At 36.7% G+C, this 26,093-nt stretch overlaps 1 protein-coding gene across 6 annotated transcripts in view; it reads right to left on the bottom strand.

The window, feature by feature from the left end:
• Positions 1-26,093, bottom strand: part of DENND4C (DENN domain containing 4C) — a 115,180-nt gene that overhangs the window by 4,636 nt on the left and 84,451 nt on the right. For 5 of the 6 annotated variants that reach the window (XM_036331242.1, XM_036331239.1, XM_036331244.1 and 2 more), the window contains 11 exons: positions 24,266-24,388; positions 22,895-23,041; positions 18,700-19,859; positions 15,743-15,926; positions 14,911-15,020; positions 14,434-14,609; positions 11,240-11,422; positions 10,102-10,297; positions 7,070-7,315; positions 5,573-5,690; positions 309-459 (listed from right to left, as the gene is read on the bottom strand). In XM_036331242.1, coding sequence (XP_036187135.1) covers positions 309-459; positions 5,573-5,690; positions 7,070-7,315; positions 10,102-10,297; positions 11,240-11,422; positions 14,434-14,609; positions 14,911-15,020; positions 15,743-15,926; positions 18,700-19,859; positions 22,895-23,041; positions 24,266-24,388 — 2,794 coding nt within the window. The remainder of the gene's footprint in view (positions 1-308; positions 460-5,572; positions 5,691-7,069; positions 7,316-10,101; positions 10,298-11,239; positions 11,423-14,433; positions 14,610-14,910; positions 15,021-15,742; positions 15,927-18,699; positions 19,860-22,894; positions 23,042-24,265; positions 24,389-26,093) is intronic. The other variant, XM_036331245.1, reaches the window with a different exon arrangement.

The following is a 26,093-nucleotide window of genomic DNA, read 5'->3' as shown; positions in this document are numbered from 1 at the left end:
TTCAAGTAAGGAAAAGACGTACGGATATGACAGGGCCTGAACCAAGTAGAACATATGTATAACATCAATGCTAACAAATTCACAAGAGGGTTTCCATGAATAGCATTCATGTTTCCCAAAGATTCATACACTTTTGATATGAATTACCTCCTAAAATTTAATCTATCCCCCGAAACCAATACTAATTTGTGCTCAAATAAGTACTTTTTAAAACATGTTCTACAGTGAGTATATGTTTCTTTTACAACTAGAGATATTTTAAATAGTTTTTTAACATGACATTATTTTGAGTGGTAAACAATTATTACCTTTGTCTTTTCTTGTCTGGCTTCATTTGCTGTGAAAGCAGGTTGATGGGTTGAAGAACATCATTACGTTGAATACTCTGCCTGATGGTTTCTACTAAAGTGCTTGTTGCTTGTTGTTCCTCTGACAGGACAGATGACTTCTTTTCAGAATCTAATAATAAAAACACAGTAATTAAGAATATCTTTATCCACTCTAATTATTAAAGTTTTTTCCAGAGTTGAAGCATTTTCTAGTTTTTAATTTTTATTTTTTTAAATATATTTTATTGATTCTTTACAGAGAGGAAGGGAGAGGGCTAGAGAGTTAGAAACATGGATGAGAGAAACATCGATCAGCTGCCTCCTGCACAATCCCTACTGGGTATGTGCCAGCAACCAAGGTACATGCCCTTGACTGGAATCGAACCTGGGACCTTTCAGTCCGCAGGCCGATGCTCTATCCACTGAGCCAAACCAGTTAGGGCTCTAGTTTTTTATTCAACATCACCTTGCCCTTCACTAGTAAAATTATGTGGCAATGTGACCACTAAGAAATATTTTCCTGCTTTCTTCAGATAGAAGAGACCTGCCCCTTTGCCCTTTCCCTGAACTTAAGACTTTGTGTTTGAGGTGGGGTCAGAGGCTTAGGGGGTGGGGTGACAGCCGGTACTCCAGGAGCCATCCTGTGACTATAAAGCATCGTTTACTGATGCAAAAGTAGACACAACAGAAAGAGCCTGGGTTCCTGACCACAGAGCAGTTGCCTATCAGTCCTAGAGAGTCTACTTCATACTTTATGTGAGAGAGTAATCTTTAGTGTTTAAATTTCTGTTATTTTCTATTAAACGTAGCAGAATATTATCCTAATTGATAAAGGCTAATTCTAGAATTAAGAACAAACATTTATATAGATTTCATAGATAGAAAAGTGCTTCAGTGATACACTGGAATTGAATCATACTAACATGAAAAATAAGATCACCAGTGTGGTTGGCCCACAAAAAGGGAAAACTTTAATACTGTAATCCCAGCAGCCATATAATTTTATTTACAATTAGTTGAGATGGGAATATGTATCCAGTAATTTCCCAGTCTAGCCTCATTCTAAGTGCCTGCCATGAAGTAAACTTGTATTTTTCATACAACATAGCCCCTTAATAAAGGTAACTAGTAATACTTCATTTGTGTTCAACCAAATAAATAGCAAAGTTCTCTGTTAAAATAAAAGAGAAAATACTGGCTGCTGTAGGTTTCTATCCTAGCTCTTCTACCTGCTAAATGTTTCCTTGGAATAGGAAACATTGTTTTAAAAAGTACTTGATTTTCATGCTGTTGTGATTTTAGAGCCTAACCCAAATATAACTTCATGGCTTCTCCTTTAATTCAGTTTTTAAAAATAACACCTCGCCCTAACCGGTTTGGCTCAGTGGATAGAGCATCGGCCTGCAGACTCAAGGGTTCCAGGTTCGATTCTGGCCAAGGGCATGTACCTTGGTTGCGGGCACATACCCAGTAGGGGGTGTGCAGAAGGCAGCTGATCAATGTTTCTCATCGATGTTTCTGACTATCCCTCGTCCCTTCCTCTCTGTAAAAAATCAATAAAATTTATATAAATACATTTTATTGATTTTTTACAGAGAGGAAGGGAGAGAGATACAGAGTTAGAAACATCGATGAGAGAGAAACACCCATCAGCTGCCTCCTGCACACTCCCCACTGGAGATGTGCCCGCAACCAAGGTACATGCCCTTGACGGGAATCGAACCCGGGACCCTTCAGTCCGCAGTCCGACGCTCTATCCACTGAGCCAAACCGGTTACAGCAATAAAATATATTTAAAAAAAATAAAAATAACACCTTTACTGAGATACTAGTATAATTCTCAAACCATTCAATTCACCCAAACTACAAAACTGGTTTTGAATATATTCTGGGAGTTGAGCAGCCATCACAATCAACTTTTAAAACATTTTTGTTTACCACCAAAAGAAACCTCTAGGGGGTCACTCCTTTATCGTCCCAACCCTTCAACCCTAGGTAACCGCTACTTTTGTCTACAGATTTGCCTATTCTGGATATTTCATATAAGTGGTATCCTACTTTCTATGCTCTTTTGTGACTGGCTTCTTCTATAATGTTTTTAAATCCATCCATGCTGTAGCATATATATCAGTATTCAGTACTTTTTATTGCCAAATAATATTTCATTGCTTGGATATACCAAACTTTATCCATTTGTCAGCCGATAGACATAGAGGTTGTTTCCACTGTTTGGCTATTAAGAAATATGCTGCTAAGAATAGTGTATAGTTTTTATGTGAACACATGTTTTCACTATATATATATACTAAGAGCAAGTGCTGTGTCATATGGTGTCTACTAGTATGAGGAACTGTGAAACTTTCCTAAAGCAATTGCACCATTTTTTATTCTAATCAGCAGTGTATGAGGGTCTCAATTTCTTTATATCCTCACCAATACTTGTTATCTGTCCTTTTGATTACAGCCAATATAGTGATGTTTCTATCTCTCTCTCTCTCCTTTCCTCTCTGAAGTCAATAAAAATATTTAAAAAAGAAAACTGCCAATTATCATAGATGCTTATAATCAAATTGAGGAAGTTCCTTCTATTTCTAGCTTGAGTGTTGTTTTTTAACACAGCAGCGAGTGTGAGCCATGGCTATTGCCCTGATCGCCCATAAGGAGCAGGGGGAGGTGGAGATGCCCTCAGGGGCGATCAGGGCCCGCAGCTGCCACTCGCACATGCTGATGGCGCTGAGCAATCAGGACCAGTGCTGGGCACTGGCTGTGGCTCCGGCACTGGCAGCGGATGCGAGCAGGGCTGTCGCCGGCAGCGGGTGCAAGAGGAGCAGGGGAAGGTGGAGAAGCCCTGAGGGGTAATCAGGGCCAGCAGCTGCTGCTTGCACCCACTGACAGGGCCGAGCAATCAGGTGCAAGTGCAAGGTGGGACCACGGTGTGCAGGAGCAAAGAATTTTCAGTAACCACCAGAGGCTGACACCGGTGACAGTGACCGGCGCCCCGCCTTGGTCTGGTGCCCCCGCTCACCTGCTCCACCATCTTGCCACTGCCAATGCCAGCCATGTTGTGTGTGCCCCTGGTGGTCAGCGCACATCATAGCGACCGGTTGTCCAGTTGTTCTACCATTCGGTCTATTTGCATATTAGCCTTTTATTATATAGGATAGATGGTGTATTACATTAATTGATTTTCAAATGTTAAATGAACATGGCATGCCTGGGATAAACTGCATTTGATCAAGGCTGTACAATCCTTTTTCTGTACTGTTAGATTTGGTTTGCTAGTTATTTTGTTGAGAATTTTTATGTCCATATTCATAAGTGATATAGATTTTTAGTTTTCTTACGTATGTCTTTGGTTTTTATATCAGCGTGATACTGCCCTTCTCACCTAAATCTCCACAGTTTCCAAGAGTGTTCTCAGTTCCAAATACAATTTCCTTTTTAAAAAATTTTTTTTATTGATTTCAGAGAAGGGAGAGGAAGAGAGACAGAAACATCAATGATGAGAGGGAATCATTGATTGGCCACCTCCTGCACGCCCCCAACTGGGGACCAAGCCTGCAACCCAGGCACGTGCCCTTGACCAGAATCAAACCCGGGGACCCTTCAGTCCACAGGCCGACACTATCCACTGAGCAAAAACAGCTAGGGCTACAATTACCTTTTGAGAGAATTTCAGAGCTCTCTGTTCTTATGACCTACCTCTCCTCCTGGATAAATCTCTGAGCCACTGCTCTGAAGCTGGGCTCAGAACAGTGGCCCTTCTCTTAGAATGACTCTCCTGCTTTGTGGACAGGGTGTTGGGTTGGAGCCATAGTCTCTATCTTTTCAGCTTGCCTTTCTTGGCATAAAACTTCTGCCCTATAAGGTGCAGTACGAACAAATGGGACCCCAGCACTCTTGGCTTGCCAAAACCGGGGTAGAATGGCTGCCCAATGAATGGAAGCTGGATGGAGGAGTTTCGCCTCTGTGGTAACAGAGCTGAGAAAGAGAATGGCTGGCTGAAGCCCTGACTGGGAGCTGGAAGGGAGCAGCAAGTTCTAACTCAAGTGCCACAGAGCACATTAATTTTACTGAAATTTAGTATATTTTCTTGAATGAATGTTTGTTCATTTGCTCTATAGCCTTAGACTTTTTGTCCCTTTAATAATTTTCACCAATTATGGTTGTTTTGCTGAGAAGTGGGTGGCGGAACTCCTCATACTGCCATTCCTGGAAGTCATCACTCACTTAATTCTTATATGTCTTTTAATTATGTATATGCCAATCTTCATATATAGCACCAATTAAGTAAAGAAATAAGTCCATTCTTGAGAGCTCTAAATTTCATCCCACCAAAAATTAGAGAATATTTTGAATCACTTGTCTATTTCATGATACCCAGTCTGTGATATTCTGTTAAGGTAGCCCTAGCAAACTAACACAGTTTATATAAGCCACTGAATGTTTCTTCCATGAACTGCCTGTTGATAGCACTTGCTCACTTATTTGTTGTTTGTGGTTTCTTATTTACTCAGAGTTTCTGAACTGGATGATAACCCATTAAACCCCTTATAACCCTAGCCGGTTTAGCTCAGTGGATAGAGTGTTGGACCTCAGACTGAAAGATTCCTCGGTTTGATTCCAGTCAAGGGCACGTACCTCGGTTGCAGGCTTATCCCCAGCCCTGGTGGAGACAACCAATCGATGTGTCCCTCTCGCATCGATGTTTTTCTCTCTCTCGCTCCTCCTCCCTTCCACTCTCTCTAAAAATCAATGGAAAAGTTTCCTTGGGTGAGGATTAACAACAATAAAACCTCCTGTAAAAGTACATTCTAAATATAAAAGACTAAAAATAAGCTAGAATCTTTGAGACTAATAGCCATATAACTGAAATGATACTGTTCCAATGCATCCAGATTGCTCTCCCACTATATAGCATTTAGTCTACGAACATCCAACCAAACTCATGGGGAGACCTGCCGTACTTAACTGGCTCAATGTAACAGCAAATCAATCTGAATCAAAAGAGAATCTTAAAGAGATACTAGAAATGCATAAAAAAATAATGCAAAAGGACTTGTTTCTCTCTTCACACTAATTCTAGTCTTCCAACACCCAGTAGCCCATTCTTCTTTATTGCTAAGTAGTACTCTACTGTATGGGTAGCTGATTCCACAATTGGCTTATTCATTCATGTGTGGATAGATACTTGAGTTGTTTCCAGTTTAAGTCTTTTATGTCTTTAATTCTATTTTACTTACTAAAATTCCTCCATGAGACATACAGAGGCTCTTCTGGTTCCTGATGAAGGTTGATATTATCCCATAACAGTTGAATGTACACAAGTTTGCTATCCTGGGACAGAGATGATAGAGGAAGCTAAAAAAGATCAATAGAAAGCATTAGTGCCCCTACCATCATAACTACCCGGGGATCTAGCAAAACTTGATTATATAAAACAAATGAGTTCTTTCAAAACTCTGAACCTAAAATTTTGTGCAGCAATTTTTATTTAAATCTGAAGATTTATGTTCTTATTATTTTCTGAAGTACAGGTTTCGCATTCTAAATTTCAAGGATACACTGTAACTAGCAGTTACAACATGGTAACTAGCACAGTGGCTATATGAAAGATTAACTGCTATTACAACAAAATTTTTTTTTTTTAAATATTACTTTATTGATTTTCCACAGAGAGGAAGGGAGAGAGATAGAGAGTTAGAAACATCGATGAGAGAGAAACATTGACCAGCTGCCTCCTGCACATCCCCTACTGGGGACGTGCCCGCAACCCAGGTACATGCCCCTGACCGGAATCGAACCTGGGACCCTTCAGTCCGCAGTCCGACGCTCTATCCACTGAGCCAAACCGGTTTCGGCTACAACAAATTTGAAGGCAAGAGTAAGTGCAAAAGTTTCTACTATCTTGTACTGACTACTACTTAATGGGTCAACATAGAATTTGTACTACTTTAAGACTGTGTTGCGACCCTGGTGTATGCTTGGGTGTGGGTGCCTCTCAATATTCAATATCAAAATGAAGGAAGGAACTCTAGGAGCTCACTGTCTCCAGTGGGATTGGGATTCCCAGAACAATTGAGTAGGAGCTTTTAGAGCTAGACACAGCCAGAGTGGGATCTTGACTCCCCATCACATATTAGCTATGTGACCTTGCAAAAATTACTTATTTAGCTTAATTACATCATCTGAAAAATAAGGATAATATGGGTCCTTATTCTTCTTTCAATTGTATTTTGTATTCATTTCAGGTGTACAGAATATGAGCCTTTTAAAATAAAGTTGCTGTGAGAATTTCATCTGGGAATATGATAGTTCAAAATAAAAGCTACCTTTTCTAGCCTCCTTGCAACTAGAAATGACCATATAACTAAGATCAGGACAAATGACTACATATGGAAATATTATGTGCAACTGTAGGAACTGTCCCTAAAGAAGGAAAGACATACTCTTTTCTATCCATTTTTCTCCTTACTGTTAACTGGAATGTGAATGTGATAGCTTAGAAGAAGAGTCAGCCATCCTGGTGTAGAACTTGGAAATGGAGGTCATATACAGCTGAGCAAAAAGACAGAAGCATCTCAGGTCCCTAACAGTAACATTCCTGGTCCACCTATCCAAACTTTTAAGTGAGAGAAATAACCTACATCTTGTTAAGCCACTATTGCATACTTTCTGTTACTTTAAGCCTCATCCTAACCAACACCAATGTAATGTAAGTATAGAAGTTTGCACTCTACCTGTATACCTTCATTACAATGTTCAGATGTGAGGATAAGTCCTGGCAAGTTACTAGGAAGGTCCAAACGTCTGAAATACCATACAAGGTTCCAGAAAATGATCGGATGTTGATTGATGAAAGAGGATGTGTGGATCACGTGATCGCCTTCATTTTCTAGCAAAGATTCAAGTTCTTTACGAAGCACTAGAGGACTCAAGTAGGGCACAGAAAGGGGGGGAGGATTGGGTCTTTTTCCCAAAGGATCCTTAAAAAAATAAAAATACAAAAAAAGTGAATATTATCTTTTTTTTTTTTTTAATATATTTTATTGATTTTTTACAGAGAGGAAGGGAGAGAGATAGAGAGTTAGAAACATCGATGAGAGAGAAACATCGATCAGCTGCCTCCTGCACATCTCCTACTAGGGATTTGCCCGCAACCAAGGTACATGCCCTTGACCGGAATCGAACCTGGGACCTTTCAGTCCGCAGGCCGACGCTCTATCCACTGAGCCAAACCGGTTTCGGCTGAATATTATCTATTTAATTCTGTATGTTTAAGAGTACTTCTCTGGCCTGCTGGGGTAGCTCAGTGGTTGAGCATCAACCTATGAACCAGGAGGTCACAGTTCGATTCCCAGTTAGGGCACATGCCTGGGTTGTAGGCTCGATCCCTAGTGTGGGGCTTACAGAGGCAGCCAATCAATGTTTCTCTCTCATTGATGTTTCTATCTCTCTCTACCTCTCCCTTCCTCTCTCTGAAATAAATTTAAAAAAAATAAAAAAGTATTTCTCAATGAGATTATGTTTATCTATCCCTTCAAAGTCAGTTATTTCCTGGCCATTGATACAATGCAGTAGAACATCCTAATGAAAACCTAACAAAAAATACTTAATCATAATTACCTTTCAGTTAAATAAGGTAAAATTAATAACCCATATAATAGACCCTATTTTAAACATGATGGAGTTTTTCTATCAAGTTGATAAGAGCAATGGTCTGTGTATGATTGATTTTTTTGGTCAATTTTTAAAAATAAATGTTTACATTTCAGATGTTGTAAAATGATACCAAAAAATATGTGTGACTTTATCTTCCTCCTACAACTCTAAAGAGATGGGGAAATTTTTTGTATTAATATTCTTAGACTCCTTTTAAAATTATATCTAAATCATTTTTACATTTGATTGCAACAAAAAGCAGTTTTATAAATCAATGAATGAAAAAACAACCTAGACTTTATAAGTTGTATATAATATAATCAGAATAAAATGCTTATGATTAACTCAGTAATAAGTAATAAATACCCCTAGTACACAGTCTGAGATATCTAAATATCATCTCCCTCTAAAAGGAACCAGTGTTTCTTAGAGAAATGGCTGACTATATAACATGAGCATGAAACATCTTGTCATAAAAGAAAGCAAGAAAACTTAAAAATTTTTTTAAAGACTACTAGAGTTGTGTCACAAGGAATAAGGCACCAACCTGTAGAGAGTTCTAGCTGGGCAAAGATGGGATAATGCAATTAACATCAATAAGGATAACGACAGCAATGGATGTAAACATAAATGTTAAAAATCATAATGACACCTTATTTCCCCAAATTAACGGATCACCTTGGAGAATGCTAAGAACCCAACTTGCTATTCTGAAAATTGGTTAATAAAAAAAAGGTGGGAGGGGGAGGCTGGACTACCTTTCCAATATAAATTGCATCGTTAGAAAACCAAACAGAAGACCTGGGGGAAGGTTCTCTTCATAGATGTATTCCATATAATAAAGATAACAGACTATCATCATTTTATAAGCTCCAAATGAATAACCTGATCTAGGCAATGGGGCATTAATAACTACTAAATCACAAAGATAGTTCATGTCTATACTGGAGAAACATACTGCCACTAATGGAGTTGTCTTATAAAAATAAACAAACAAATGAATAGCAAAACAAAACAAAAACCTGAATTTGACCAAGCTTCTAGGTACAATTACCAATTTATAGGGTTGTAATCAACAAATAAATTGCAAGAGGAAAAAGGAAAGTGTACAGATTAAGACAGACTAAAAAAAAAAGTTCAAACAATTGCAATGCATGGGCCTTCTTTGATCCTGATTCCTCAAACTACAAACATACTTAACATTTTTGAAACAATTAGAAATTTGAACAAAAACTGAATAACTTGATGTTATTTATTTTTAGTTTGATACATACTGAAATATTTACAAATGGAATATATGTTGTTTGAAATTTCCTTTAAAATAATTTGTAGGGAAGTAAGGGTATATATGAAAGAAGAATGGCTATAAGTTTAAAATTACTGAATCTTGATGACTCAAAGGGACTCATTTATGTTACTCTTGTTTATTTTTGTACATATTTGAAATTTTAAAACATTCTGTTTATGAAAAATTCTCAATCACTTTTTATGTCATTTAAATCTTCTACATAAGAATTATGTACTGTGCTAATACATACTTACATGAATATACAAAATTCGTGCACCGGAGGCGGCGGGGGGAGTCCCTCAGCCTGACCTGCACCCTTTCCAATCCAGGAACCCTCGGAGGATGTCCGACTGCAGAAATCGGTCCTAAACTGGCAGTCAGACATCCCTCTCGCAATCTGGGACTTCTGGCTCCTAACTGCTCCTCTGCCAGCCTGATCACCCCTAACTGCCTCTGCCTGCCGGCCTGATCTCCCTGACTGTTCCCCGGCCGGCCTGATTATCCCAACAGCCCTCCCCTGCCGACCTGATCGCCCATAACTGCCCTCCCCTAACGACCTGATCACCCCCTAACTGCCCTCCCCTGCCGGCCTGATTGCCCCCCTAATTGCCCTCCCCTGCTGGCCTGATCATCTCCTAACTGCTCCCCCCTCCCAGCCTGATCATCCCCTAGCTGCTCCCCACTGCCGGCCTGATCGCCCCTAAGTGCCTCTGCCTCGGCCCCTGCTACTGTGGCTTTGTCTGGAAGATGTCTGGTTTAATTAGCACAGATAATTAATATAGATAATTTATTAGTATAGATAATTATAATGTTGTTACATACCACAACTTCCTGCAGACTGTTTGGAAGACTAACTGTTGAAATGCCATGAAATGGTCGCTGGGAAATGTCAATATTTTGCAATGGACCTCCAACACTGTGACTTCGAGTCAAAGATACATTCCGCTTTGATAAACTATTAGGCACAGGTGAAATTTCCATAGTTTGAACATCTCCACTGGCATTCTTTATTTCATCACTTTAAAAAAAATGAAAACTGGTTCTGTAAAACAATCTAAATCTGTAGAGCTAGAGTATTTTCTACAATGAATTTTAGTCTATTGAATATATCTAAGAGGAGTCAGTACTGACTTATAAGAATAAAATTTTCACCCTGGCCAGTGTGAACCAATTGGTTGAGCATCAGCCCATGCACTAAAAGGTCATCAGTTCAATTCCCAGTCAGGATATATGTCTGGGGCTGTGGGTTCCATCCCCAGTAAGGGGCATGGAGGAGGCAGCCATCAATGTTTTTCTCTCTCTCCCTAAAATCAATCTTTTTAAAAATATATTTTTTTAAATAAAATTTTCTTCAGGCATTCTTAGGATAGAGTAAATGACTCTGGTGAAGGCTGGAAAAAGGACATATAGTAGACAACAGGTTTCATTTAAAAAAGATTAAGTACCCATTTAGTTGCTCTATTCAAACATTATTTCATCGTTATTAAACAAAATCACCTAGAAGAACTGTGCTGCATGCAAATAAGTCATGTAGATTCACTGACAAGTATTTAATTTCTACCAGGCTATGATCCACCTAAGGATAGAGACCAGAACTTACTTTTTTATTTTTAGTATTTATGCCTAGCATACAATAGTCTCTCAATAAATATTTGATTCAATAAATATTTAAGAGTATGTCTTTGGAAACTGGCAATCGCTATACTAAAGGGGAAAATACTTTTTACTGGTTAAGAAGTTCATTTTGTACAAAACACTGTAAAACATTAAACATAGTTTAAAAAATGGTTAATCATCAGATGCACTCATCAAATATTTAAGCAATGTATGGTAGTAAACAGTTAAGATTACTTTTTTTAAATGCCAGAATAATGCCTACAGGAGTCAGGTTATCTTTAAAGATGGAATTTTTGCAAGGATATCCAATTTATTGTGAGGAAGTCTCTATACCATATGGTACCTTGATTCAACTGCAGTGCTTGTTTCTTCAGTTATGGTCTGGTTATGTTTCCGGAAATCCATCAAGTTGATCAAGTCAGGTTCTGCTGAACTGGATACAGGTTTGTGCTCCAAAGGTTCACTTGCCAGTGGAATGCTGCCACTTTGTAAACTGTCACCAGAGGTACTTGGTTTCAGGAAAAAGCTAAAAAATATGGAGCAGTCCAAATAAAAAAATCTTCATAAATGCTAAAGTCTTCTAAATTTCATATTTAGAATCACTTTATGGTAAAGCAGTAATTAATGAATTATATAACCCATAGAAATACTGCCTATTTCAAACACACAAACTCATACACTCCTGCTTTCATTCTTTCCCTCCTGTCCTAAACTATTCAAATGAAAGGTCTAGAGGAGGTCATTATAGTTCAATATAAGATTCCTTCAGTTTTTGAAAACCATTAAAGAACACTATGAAGGAAGATAAAACGCAAAATATTACATTAATTTTGAGTTTAAAAAGCAACAGCAGCATTTTAACATGTATCAAGCTGTAATTTATAATACCTCTTTTTCCCCCTTATAAAATCTCCATTTTGTCTCTAGTCCTTTCCTCTCCCCTCTATTAATTCAGTATTTTATTTTCCTCATATTATATGTCTCTCCTTCTCTTTCGGGGGGGAGGGAGGGGGAGACAGTGTGAGGGCTGGGCCTTGCAAGGGGCATTAAGAGAACTTTCTGAGGTAACAGTAATGTTCTGTATCTTGATAAAGGTTTGAATTTATACAAACGTATACATTCATAATTTGTACATTTTACTGTATACTAACTTTACGTCAAAAGAAAAAATACTGAAATCCAGTAATTATATGCATGCTGAAGTCTTTGGAGGAGAAGTATATAAATGTCTACATTTTACTTTTGGCTGGAGGGATAAATAGGTAATAAAGCAAGTACAGTAAAATGTTAATTGTAGAATGTAGGGTGTCACTGCAAAAAAAATTCTTTAAACAATTCTAAGTTTGAAATTTTCCATACTGACATACTGGAAAGAAAAATCAATAATGTTCCTTTTCAATTAGAAAATATAAAATAAGATTCCACAATAGCTTAAGAAACACAGTTACACCCTAACTGCTTTGGCTCAATGGATAGAGCGTCGGCCTGCGGACTGAAAGGTCCCAGGTTCGATTCTGGTCAAGGGCATGTACCTTGGTTGCGGGCACATCTCCAGTAGGAGGTGTGCAGGAGGCAGCTGATTGATGTTTCTCTCTCATCAATGTTTCTAACTCTCTATTCCTGTCCCTTTCTCTGTAAAAAATCAATAAAATATATTAAAGAAAGAAAAAAGAAACACAGTTACTCAACAAAAAAGTACAAGATTTATGGAGAATAAAAGTACATAAAAAAGATCTTTAAAAAATGAAGCTATATACCATGCTCACAGATGAGAATATTGAAAATGTCTATTTTCCTAAGTTAATCCACAAATCTAATGCAAATCCAATAAAAACTCCAGATGAAATATTTTTAAGGAACTTAAAATTACTCTAAAATTTTTAAAATAAGTATAACTATAAGCAAAAAAATAATTCTATATGGGGGAACTTATAGAAACAACACGAAGAATAATAAAAATAATATGATCTTGACAAAAAGAAGAGAACAGTGTTTACATGGGAATTTGAAGTGCATGCGGGATCAAAGACCTAAACATCAGAACAATGTTCAGGAGAAAATTTTCATGTCCTGCAGATGGGAAGGAACTTTTAAAACAAGACTCGAAAAGCACAAATCATAAGGTTTAAAATTAATGGATGAGGACAGCAAAATTAATTATTGCTCTTCCGTGAATTAATTTCAAAAATATTCAAGGTAGAAATCAATAAGAAAAAGAAAGCTTAATATAAAAAAGGGCAACGGTACAGGCAATTCATAGAAAGTCCTGGAATAACAAGTATAAGAGGCATTCAAACTCTCTAGTATCAAAGAAATTCAAACAAAAATGAGATACCACTAATACTCGTTAGAATATAAAAATCAGAAAAGTGATAATACCAAATGCTGGTAAGGAGGTGCAGAAATGAAAATCCTTAGAAAGAAGTACTGGGAGTGTTGCCACCTGGGAAACAATCTTCTGGTGTTTATTGAAATCATGTATGAAACGACCCAATGGTCTCACTCCTCAGACTTATTCTGGGAGAAACTACTTCACAAGTCCAGAAGTAGAAATGTATTTTACATTGTACTGTATCACTGCAGTGATATTTATAGCAACAAAGAACTAGAAGCAACTGAAATATCCAACACAAGGATAACAGGTAAGTAAAATGAGGTATTAACTTCCAACAGGAGAAAAGAAATTAACTAGATTTATATATAGCAACTCAGATAGATTTTAAACTGAATGATTACAAAAATAAGAGACTTTCAGCATGATTCTAATTATGTAAGTTAAAAATACGTAATCCTGCAAAATAACATATTTTATAAGCATATATATTCAAGGATACACCACAGACAGAACAATGTCTTTGTTGGATAAAGCAATGGGAATGGAAATGGGCAGGGGAGGAAGATAATACAAGAGGGCCCTTACACAACCACTGATACTACATCAGGAACTAGAGTATGATTTCACTCAGCTCCACACCTGAAGCCAAAGGGAAAAATGAAGAAGAAACACATCTACAATCGGATATTTTTAAGAAGCAGTTAAAAGTGGACAATATGGAGTGCTCCATAATATAAATAGAATATTAAGTATAATTACTTAGGTCAGCATAGTTACAAACTCTCAATTACTTAATGGCTGATTATAGATCAGCTAGACTCCTCATTGTTCAGAATTTGGTCATTTCACTGGACAGAGGACTACCAGTTAAGAAGAAGAGTTCAAGCATCCCACCCTCCATTTTTTTGTTTGTTGCTAGAAGACATAATTAAGGTCACTCTGGCAGAAAGTTTATAGTAATGACTAACACTGGAGTTTTCAATTAGCTATAAAGTTTAGCTGTAAGAATTAACTGCTAATTATATGTTAAATAAAATGGAAAAGTAATCTCCTATATTACTATTATTTTCTACTCAAATATGGAAAGTGATGGAGAGAAAAGAAAAGAACACCTGGGACATACCATGAATATTTCACTCTTTCCCCAGGAGTAAGACGGTTGGGGGGCACGTACCTCTTAAGGGAGCTTTTACAATACTAACCTTGCAGAGCCTCTGAAGTCTTTAAACTCTATATTGAGAAGAGGCAAGAAGTTGCTTTTACAGAACGGGCAAGTTGTATTCAAATTTGAATCATCTGCTGTCCATCCAGCCATAATTTCTTCGTCATAAACTAAGGCCCCACAAGCTCTGCACTGTGAACAACTTGACATCAAAACCTAAGAGCAGAAACGTGCAGACACTGAAAAGCGCCACAGTGAAGACCTCAAGAGACCATTCTACCTTAATAAACACAGAATTTTATTTCTTCTGTTGATCCAATTTGGAATTAGGAGTTCAATTACTTTACAGGTAAATCTACCAGTTTATTGCCTTGCTTACAAAGATATCAAAGAAATTCGACAAAATGATTTAATTTATTATTCTGTTGACAAGGGTATCATAGGATTCTGTAAAATGTCACTTTGAAATAAAAATATTTTCACAGTCACTTTATCATGAGCAGAAATAGAACTTTACCTCCATTGCACAATTCTGAAAGATGCTAGACATGCTGGTGTTTTGAGAAGAACCATGATCTGATTTTTCAAAGTCCTGCCCTTTTATGCCTCTTGGAAGTAGAAGTTCTCCTAGAAAGAAGTAACCATTATAACACATTATGTAAGAGACTGTCCTTACTCTTAGCAAATGCATACTTAAGCATTTGGGGGGAAGTATATGACATTTGCTATTTATTTTCAAATGGCTTAATATAAAAAGGTGTATGTATTTTATATATATATATATATATATATATATATATATAAAATTTAGATATATATATAAATATATATATATATTATCACAATCACCTGGGGAATTTGCTTAAAAATATATACAAATGTTCAAGCTCTAGGCTAATATTTTTTGAGACTGAGTCTGTGGGATAGGGCCTTAGAACTGTGTACTTTTAACCAGCTTTCTGCTTGAATACCAGAGTTTGAGAGTTCCTCTGCTGAAACAGTGAAATCTTAGCTGTTATTTTTTAAAATTATAATTCTATTTTATCCAGCTTTCTATTATGAAAAAGTTCAAATGTCCTGAGAAGTTGAAAGAATCATATAGTGAATAATCATATATTCTCCACCTAGGTGATTCGGATACACACTGAATGATATAATCCACAAATATACACAACTAAAATCATTAGCTATAGTATTTGTAGACCACATAAAATAACAGTGACAGTATGGTGTGGCTATATTCAAAATCTATTTGTTGAGATCATCTCATCAAATGAGGCTTACTGTACGTGTCACGGGAGAAGGGAAAGTAAGGGCGTATATTAGGAGAGGAGAGTCCTTCCCCATACCTGCTGAGTAATGGGATTTTCCTATATCTCCACTGCTGCTGCTGCTGCCAAGGCTTGTGTTACTCTGGGTAAGTTCACTGGGGACCAATGCTGAGATACTTGTGTTAGGTGACATATTCTCCTCCAAAACATGGTCTTCAAGGCCAGCTGGGAAGCTGTAATCTTTATTATTATTAGTTTCCTCCTTTAATTAAAAAAAAAACAAAAAAACCAAAAAACACAAAACCTCACACACATAAATAATACCTTCACCAATGAGAATATACTTATTCCACCTTTTTCAGAATTAAACTCCTTTATAATCCTTAAATAAATCACACCCCCCTGCCCTGTATTTTTCAAAACGATGAACTTCTTCTATTATTTGTAATTTCCCTTCCAAACTCGCAAACATTCAGGCAATGACCTATTTAATACTTTCTAAGATTTTGCTGGGCCCCTGGTTATGTTTGGGGTACCGGATGCCTCTCAATACTCAGTATCATAAAATGAAGGAACTCTAGGAGCTCACTGTCCAGTGGGATCGGGGATGGCAACACAAGTGAGTAGGAGCTTTAGTCAGACAGAGCCAGAGTGAAATCTTGGCTCCCCATCACGCATTAAGTATCTGACCTTACAAAAATTGCTTCTCTAACATTTAATTTTATCATCTGAAAATATGAGTCATTTAAAATAAGGTGGTTGTGCCCTAACCGGTTTGGCTCAGTGGATAGAGCGTCAGCCTGTGGACTCAAGGGTCCCAGGTTCGAGTCTGGTCAAGGGCATGTACCTTGGTTGTGGGCACATCCTCAGTAGGGAGTGTGCAGGAGGCAGCTGATCGATGTTTCTCTCTCATCGATGTTTCTAACTCTCTATCCCTCTCCCTTCCTCTCTGTAAAAAAAATCAATAAAATATATTTAAAAAAATAAATAAAAAATAAAATAAGGTTGTTTTGAGACTTTCAGCTGGGAATATGATTGTTCAGAGTAACAACCATCAATAGTAGAGATATTATGACTAAAGTTCCAAATACTAGTCCTTCACCATTGTGATTATCAATGCTTTAGTTTAAATAAAAAACATTTCAATAAGCAGTCTTTTTAATTTTTTGCTTTAAAGAAGACTTGTATCTTCTGTATTATAAAACCATTATCAAATGATAAAAATTTTTAAATACAGATATGCATGACAGGAAATGAAAGCACTTATTATATCAATACCCAGAGTACAATCAAAACTTGATGTATATCCTAATTTTAAAATATGTATAATAAATTTTTATGAAATAGAAATTGTTTTTAACCTATTGTTTTTTAATCTATTCTTCTTATGCAATTCATTTTGTAGAAGATTTAATAAGATTGAATGACATTATTTAAACCCCTCCATACTGATTCAATTTACTGATGTACTATTATGTATTTGGCACATCTTAAACATTCAGAATGCTTTAAATTTTACATAAGCTACTGATGAATTCCCTTGAGCTACTTTTACACTATAAACATTTTATGGACTTTTTATTCTTTTCTTCCTTTGAAATTATTTATTAGGTATATCTTATTTGCTTTGCCAGGCACTGGTACTGGGGCTATAGCAATGGAAAGAAAAGAAAGATGAAGTTCTGTGACCATTTGGAATTTACAATCATATATTCCAAGTCCAAATTACTCTGTATAAAGCTTTTTAAAAACACTGTTAGATAAAATTTCAAATATAAAATGGCTCATCTTTTTTTAAAATAATGCCAGGTTAAGATACTTTTGAAACTACCTTATTTTGTCTTTCCTTAACTGACCTTGTAAGCTCTTTAAATACAACATACAATTTGTGTTATAATACTGTACTTTTAATTCAATTAAGTTTGCCTATAGATTTCCTTCAAACAGTATACAAGTCTTATCTGTCCAATTTAATTTCCTGCTTCTACTTACTATTTAGAACTTTAGCAACCTGAAATTGATTATATTACCTTGAAAATGCATGTTTTAAGCCTCCATACTTTTCCCATTATTCTCTCAAATACACATTCTGTCCTCTGATCACTTTGACTAACCCAAAACTTTCAATTTATCTATCAAAACCCAACTTAGGTATCATCTGCTTTGCTCTTTTTGGACAGTCCCCACAGGAACATTTTCTAAGATATTGTTCCCTTCTTTGCTACTATAGTGGTTAAGAGCATGAACTCTAGAGCAAATCTCCAAGACTTCAAATTCTAGTTCTGCCACTCACTAGGTTGTATGACCTGGGGAAGTTAATTAACCTCTCTGAATGTCAGATACCTCATTTATAAAATGGGGATAATAGTAGTGCCAACCCATGAGATTGCTACAAAAATTAAATAAACATATGTGTGTATATATATTCATGTATAAAAATAATATATAACTTATGGCAATACCTAGAATATAGTACTATAATAATAATAAACATTTATAGTTCTGTTTTTTCTACTAAAATACTACGATTCTTTAAACACAATGGCAAAATTTTAGAGTTTTCTATGAAACAAATAAGCAAAATTTCCCCACTTCTATTTTCATAAGATCTAACAATTAATTCTCTTTAAAATTATTTTTAAGAGAATTACCGGTTTTTGTTATGCAGTATGAAATCTATGGATCAAGCTGTGAACAGAGCTCATATATATTAAAAAGATAACAAAGGTAAATTTATTTAAAAAGTGAAGTGCTATGCAAATATAACATGGCACCATTATTAAATTAAAACCTTAATCATTAGTGCTTTCAAAGAAATGAACTTAATGTATTGATCTATGGAATTATATAGTCCTGATATTCTATTTCTTCATTATTAATTTCCTTAGATATAGGCTCAAGTCATTTAAAGAAATAAGGTATGTACAAAGTTTTAAAATATAAACACCAAAGTTACAGAAATCTCTAAATAAGTATATTAAAAATACTATAAACATTCTAATATCAGATAGACTACACGCATAAAACACTCTTACCTCATCATCTGAGTAGCTGTAGGCAGTCGCTACAGCTACCAACATCTTACTGGCTACTGTCGCTGCTTGTTTCATACCCGATTTTATGACATCTATCTTGGGCCCTGAGAGTATATTATCCAGCTTTAGTCCTGACAAAGAATTTACCACAGAACCCAATGAGCCATGTGGTGAAGAACGCACCAGTGCTGATAAAGAAGTTGGACGTTCTTTATGACCTCGAGAGGGAGTCTGCTGCTTGAAACGCCCAGTAAAAGTTTTAGATCTAGACACTGCGAGGGAGCTCTTTTCACTTTCAGGCTTTTCCTGCACTGGTGGATCATGATCTAAAGGTAGGCTTGATCTCCTCTCTAAAGGGTGAATAAATGCAGTGGTAGTTCCAGACTCTCTGTTTCCCTCTCCGTGTAATTCCATACTAGAAGACTTGCTACCCAGGGGACTCTTTAGGTTCATATAGTTTTCGATTTCATCAGCCAGATTACGTGCAATAACTGGAGAAAACAACTTATCTTCAGAATCAGTTTTCTCTACTATAAATTCAGTGGCTAAAAGAGACAAAGGATCTAGTCCAGTTTCAACATCTTCCCTCTCAACAGCTTTAGCAACACCATATAAACTACTTCTTTTATTTATTAGATCTTTGGGCTCTGCTTTTAAGTCTCTGGACTGATTACTGTCACTATCATTTTGTAGACTGTCATGTGTATCCTTTGTTATAGCAGTTGTAACTACACTGTCATCAATCACAGGTTCTAGGAGCTCTTGGCTTTCCTCAAGCATCTCTAACACTGAAGATCTGTGCTCAGAATCCCAAGTGCTTTCAGGCCCACGAGTCCTAGTATCAGCTAGATGACAGCCAACACTCCCCAAGCTATGGGGTTTTGCAATATGAAGTGGAGAAGTCTTCGGATACGTCAGTGCTGCTGTGAGAATCTTGGCATCTGCTCCCATCATGATAGCTACTTCACTTGAATTCAGATCCAAACTGCTCTTCTTTAGCAACATTCCTGCCCGACTTTCAGAACTAAAACTACAGCTCCTCTCTGGAAAATGCTTTTGTCTCTTTTCTCCTCTATCACCATTCTTGAGATTAGTAACTTCACCAAAGACTGTATCTTCAATTGGATCCAGAGTAGAAAATAGCATATTTGATGTACTACCTAAAAGAGAAAGTACAGGATAAAAAAAGAATCTGTTTACTAAAATAGTATTTTAAAATTTTCTGATTTTTTGAAAGTTACACATACTCCGTAAAAGATTCAGAATATTTAGAGGGAAAAAGAAAGCATACAGAAAAAAAAGTACAAAAAAACTCCATTCAACCCTGCCTCCCAGAGGTAACATTTTAATGTATAATCTGCCTTTCATCTTCTATGCAATACACACACACTTTAAAACAAAATCATGCAATATGTACTTGTTTACTAAACTATATCTCACTTGTCAATATAGATCTACAGCTTACATTTTAAGGGTTTAATATACAATTTAAAAAATATATTCTGGCCTGGCCGATGTGGCTCAGTCGTTGAATGTCAACCTATGAACCAGGAGGCCACGGTTCGATTCAGGGTCACGGCACATACGTACGTTGTGGGCTCAATCCCCTGTAGGGGACATGCAGGAGGCAGCCTATCAATGATTCTCTCTTATCATTGATGTTTCTATCTCTCCCTCTCTTTGAAATCAATAAAAACATTTTTTTTAAAAAAGGCATGACTGCCCTGGCCAGTTTTGCTCAGCACCGGCCCCTGAACCAAAGGGTTTCATTCCCATCAAGGGCATGTACCTGGGTTGCGGTTTGATCCCTGGATCTGGTCAGGGTGCATGCAGTAGGCAACCAATTGATGTGTCTCTCTCACATCAATGTCTCTGTCTCTGTCTCTGTCTCTGTCTCTGTCTCTGTCTCTCTCTCTCTCTCTCTCTCTCCCTCCCTCCCTCCCTCCCTCCACCCCTCCCTCCACCCCTCCCTCTCTCCCTCTCTTTCTAAAAAAGCAATGGAAAAATAATATCCTTGGTGAGGATTAACAACAACAAAAAACATTATGATTTGAGAGATTTGAAGGGAAAGTCTTTAATAAGGGTTTTTAATTTTCCACTCTGATTTCAAGCTTCTTTTTTTTTTTTGATTCTTAAAATATGTTTTTATTGGTTTTAGAGAGAGGAAGGGAGAGGGAGAGAGATAGAAACATCAAAAAGAGAGAAACATAGATAGGCTACTTCCTACATGCCCCCTACTGGGGACTGAGACACAATCTGGGCATGTGCTCTGACCAGGAATTGAACCGGCAACCTCTTAGTGCATGGAACAATGCTCAACTGAGCCACACCAGCCAGGCCCAAGCTTCTTTTTAATCTTCCAAATTGGTACCAACTAATAATTATAATCATACCAATTAAACAGAACTAATAATAAGCATTTGGGGATATTTTTTAACCTTTATGGGAATCATAAGCATATTTTACAAATTTGTACCTGCTGTGAAAGCTTTTACCAATATTTGAGAAACAGATCTTTGCAAATTTACTGGTTCTCATAGTATCTGCAGAAATTTAGTGGCACATTTTGTTCAATTTTAAAATGAATTTGACTGTTTGATGTACTGGCAAAAGCCCCATTACCACCTCTTTCTTTCTTAATAACATAAATCTTCCCAGATCAGGATGTAACATGGAAATAAGATGAGTAAAAAGGGAAGGAAACACACAGACCATGTCCATTTCAATATTCTGAGAAGATTCTAACCCTTTGATGAAGAAAACTCTGCCCTCCTTTTTTTTTTTAACCTGCTATCAATAGGTTAGGAAAATGGGATACAGAACATACATATAAATTATTTGTTCAAAAAACTTTTAGCTCCACCTCATGTGTGCTGCCGCCCCCCGCCCCCCCATACACACAAGAGTGAACTGACTTCATGTCACAGTAAATACAAAAATAAAAAGACTTTAGGAATAAGAAGTTATTCCTACATAGATTTAAAAAGCTGGGCAAATTAAGTTCTATAAAGTCAAACAACAGATACACTTACAGACAAGAGAGCTGACTTTAGAGAAGTGAATTATAGCTACTAACAAGGAGCACAGAATACAGGCTAATTTCATTACCCTTTAAAATCCTACACTTAGATGTATGCCTTAAGAGTATTTTGAAAAACAAAAACAAAAAAACCCACCAAAAATAAAAGAGTACTTTGGAGGCTATAACATAATTGAAATTAGTAAACTCAAATTCAAGATAGTCACACATAACAATTATTCATTATAAATACTTAATCACAAATAAGTGGCTCAGAGTGCTTATAACAACTGGGCCAAAATTAAAGGCTCACTGGCATTTTGTGTAGGTAGTAAATGATGTCAATCATTTTTTTCCATTTCCCTTCAATGACAGGCATTACCCTATCACACATAAGCGCACTTGAATTTGATCACATCACTGCATCTCTGTTTTTTTAAAATATTTTTAATTGATTTTTAGAGAGAGAGGAAAGGAGAAGGAGAGAAAGAGATAGAAACATCAATGAGAGAGAAACATCAACATTGATTGGCTGCCTTCTGTATGCTCCCTGCTGGGGGTTAAGCCTGCAACCCGGGCATGTGCCCTGACCAGAAACGGAACTGGCAACCTTTTGGTGCATGGGTCGATGACCAACCACTGAGACACCCAGCCAGGCTTCATCTCTGTTCTTGATGAGTACAGGAGGCCCTATAGCCACCTCTCATTACCTACTATGAGAAAGTGGGACCAAACTGAACAGGCACCCCAATAAGAAAAGGTAATCCAAATGTTTAGCAGGGGTCCTCAAACTAAGGCCCACGGGCCACATGCAAATACAAATATTGTATTTGTTCCCGTTTTTTTTACTTCAAAATAAGATATGTGCAGTGTGCATAGGAATTTGTTCATAGTTTTTTTTAAACTATAGTCTGGCCCTCCAACGGTCTGAGGGACAGTGAACTGGCCCCCTGTTTAAAAAGTTTGAGGACCCCTGAACTAAACACTATAAATATCTCTCATTTTAAGAGTTAAATATCTTTAAATAACTATTTTAGTTCATTTACAGGATTTAAACTTACTTCTGGCTCTTCAGCATGTTCATTATAATTAAGTCAACACTTGAATGTCATTAAACACATGTATATCTGTAGAAGTATATTTTAAACATTTAATAACCAACACATAAAGACTCACCAGTGCTGCTTTTCCTGCCGTTGACATCAAATATACCAGATGGAACTTTCACAATACTGCTGCCCCACGCAGGAGGCTCAGTTGGACTGTGTGGCTCTCCACTAACTTGTGAATGTTTTGCCACCACAGCAGAGACATCACACACCTCTGGGGGAAAAACATTTGAATGTTATAGTTCCTAATTATGCCAATATTGAACAGAAACCATATATTTGATTTTAATACATTCTAGGTAGTTTTCCACCTCCAAGTGAGGATGAATATATGACTATTTTATTACTGATTAATTATGTCTGATTTACTTTATGCCACAAATGTTGCCAGTAATGACTGAAATAAAAGTTTTATTTTAGCATTCAATAATCCTAACTTGAGCATTCTTAAGTAAGGCTCAGGCCTTCAGTTATACTCATCACTTGTCAAGTAGGAGATGAGCTTGCTTCTGTATAAGTGGAGCATAAAAAAGGTGACATCAATGAAGAAAGTATACTTAAAAAAAATGATTCCAAATGATTTGGAAATGAAAAAATGATTCAGGTGCCTCCCATACACACCCTGACCGGACTCAAATCCCGCCACATTTTGGGGTACAAGATGATAACCCAACCCATTGAGCCATACTGGCCAGGGCGAAGAAAGAATACTTTAGTGTAAAAAGATAGGAAGAACATCTTATTACCATAAAGCCAAAATATTATTCCATATTTCTATAAAATGATTACCACAAATAATTTCTACCTCAATGAGTTCCATAAAAAAACAAGAAACCACGAAGACTATATTTAAACTACCAATAAAAAATATCCACTTAGATATTTGAAGGACTTAGCATTTTAAAATAAAGGGGACACTAGAATACAAGTTTGATGACTCAAAGTTTAGTCTTGGTTCTGTCACAAAGTAGCTATATATATTTGACAAATAAATACTTTAATGGGTCACAGTTTACAACAAAACTGAGGGCTGACCTACTGAGTCTTTAAAGACCTCTTAAATTCTAAAATTCAGATACTATCAAAACCTACCATATATAATGGTACATAGTATCTTATAAGCTCAGACCTTACATTTCTAAAAATTATCAACTAAATCAGGGGTCCTCAAACTTTTTAAACAGGGGGCCAGTTCACTGTCCCTCAGACCGTTAGAGGGCCAGACTATAGTTTAAAAAGAAATTATGAACAAATTCCTATGCACACTGCACATATCTTATTTTGAAGTAAAAAAACAAAACGGGAACAAATACAATATTTGTATTTGCATGTGGCCCGTGGGCCGTAGTTTGAGGACCCCTGAACTAAATTATCAAATAATACTTGTAGTTAGCACAGGTATTTTTCTAAGTAAAGTTAGAAAATATCAGTACTTAACCTTCTATTTGCACTTTTGTTTTGGTTATCAATTCTCTTGCTAATTGTTCTTCAGCCACATGAATTTCTGCATCATCCTTTATAAGTTCATCCTTAGACCCATAGCCTTGGTCAGACTGACCACCTGTGAAAAAACAATGCAGGCTTACATAGAAATGTTTTCATATACTTACAGTCCAGCTATAACATTGCAAAAGAAAATGACATTAATCTACATAATTAAACTTAGAGAAAAGGAAAACAAGAAAACTTACAAATCACACAGAACATTTTAAAATAGTAAGAAGCAAAGAACAGTAGGTACAGGAATACCGAAGACTAAAAACCCATTACACATTTGAAAGCACTGAGTCTTAATTTCCTTATCTGTAAATTAACAAATTTGGACAAAATGTCTTTTGGAATGTATCTATAGAATGCTACTTTTTGTGTAAGAAGAGGAAATAAAACAAACATATACCTTCTTACTTTTGCAAAAAGAAATGAAGGAGTAATAAAACAAAAACAAAACCTGTTACCTACATGGGGTGGGGCAAAATAGGATGGAAGGGCCCTAGCCGGTTTGGCTCAGTGGATAGAGCGTCGGCCTGCAGACTGAAAGTCCCAGGTTCGATTCCGGTCAAGGGCACACGTCCAGGTTGTGGGCTCGATCCCCAGTAGGGGGGCGTGCAGGAGGCAACCTATCAATGATTCTTGCTCATCATTGATGTTTGTACCTCTCTCTCCCTCTTCTATTCCTCTCTGAAATAAATTAAAATATATTTAAAAAATAAAAGAAAATCTTTAAAAAAATAGGATGGAAGGGACAGAGAAACTTTTCTAAATATAGCTTGTTATAGTCTTTATTTTTGGAAAACACTAATTTCTAAATATTCATAAAAATTAGATCAATAAAGTGGGGATATGGGAGGGGAAGTAACTAAAATTGAATACAAACAGAAACAAATGAAACCAACTCTATTTCATATGAATACCATAACCACACTGGAAAGATGGGAGGACTCATACAAGTAACTTTGGAACACTTTATTTTGAATATATATTCTAAGCCTGGGGGTAACAGTCAAATCCTGAACTCCTTAGGGGGTTTGTTTTTCACAGGGGAATGGATGTAGCAATTCTGAAATTATTTATTACTCAGGTTTGAGCAAATGAGTAAATGTGATGATATTTCTGGGAGCCAAGATTCTTAGTGTGGAAGAGAGAATTAAAAAAAAAAAATAATGAAGGAAGGCAAAGAAAAACCTGTGGGCTTGATTGGAATCAGAAGTAGTTCTACTATATAAAAACATATTTTCTAGCTCTGCTGAATAAGTCAAGAAGCAGTAACACCTTGGTAGTAGTAAACACACCTATAGCCCAGACCTTGGTTTCTAAAATATTTGCCCATTAAAAGAAACCTAGGATCCTCGAAGAAATGGCTGATTCCAGAGCTCAGGCAGGGAAGGTGTAAGAGTAAGTCAGGAACATTTTATTATGCAAGAAAGGAAGTGCTCCAAACATGATAGACCCGGCCGGTGTGGTTCAGTGGTTGAACGTGGACCCATGAACGAAGAGGTCACTGCTTCGACTCCTGGTCAGAGCACCTGCCCAGTTGTGGGCTCGATCCCCAGTAGGGGCATGTAGGAGGCAGCTGGTGGATGTTTCTCTTTCATTGATGTTTCTATGTCTCTATCCCTTTCCCTTCCTCTCTCTCTCTCAAATCAATAAAAACATATTAAAACACACACACACACAAAACCACAACAACATGAAGGAAACATGCCTAAAGGATATATGATAGAATACCATCTTATAAATGTGGAGGGAGTATAGAGTTGGTAAAACCA

The sequence above is a fragment of the Myotis myotis genome, unplaced genomic scaffold (genome assembly GCF_014108235.1).
Source record: "Myotis myotis isolate mMyoMyo1 unplaced genomic scaffold, mMyoMyo1.p scaffold_m19_p_12, whole genome shotgun sequence".
NCBI lineage: Eukaryota > Metazoa > Chordata > Mammalia > Chiroptera > Vespertilionidae > Myotis > Myotis myotis.
The sequence above is the reverse complement of the archived record's forward strand: the minus strand, read 5'-3'. Positions and strand labels throughout refer to the sequence as shown.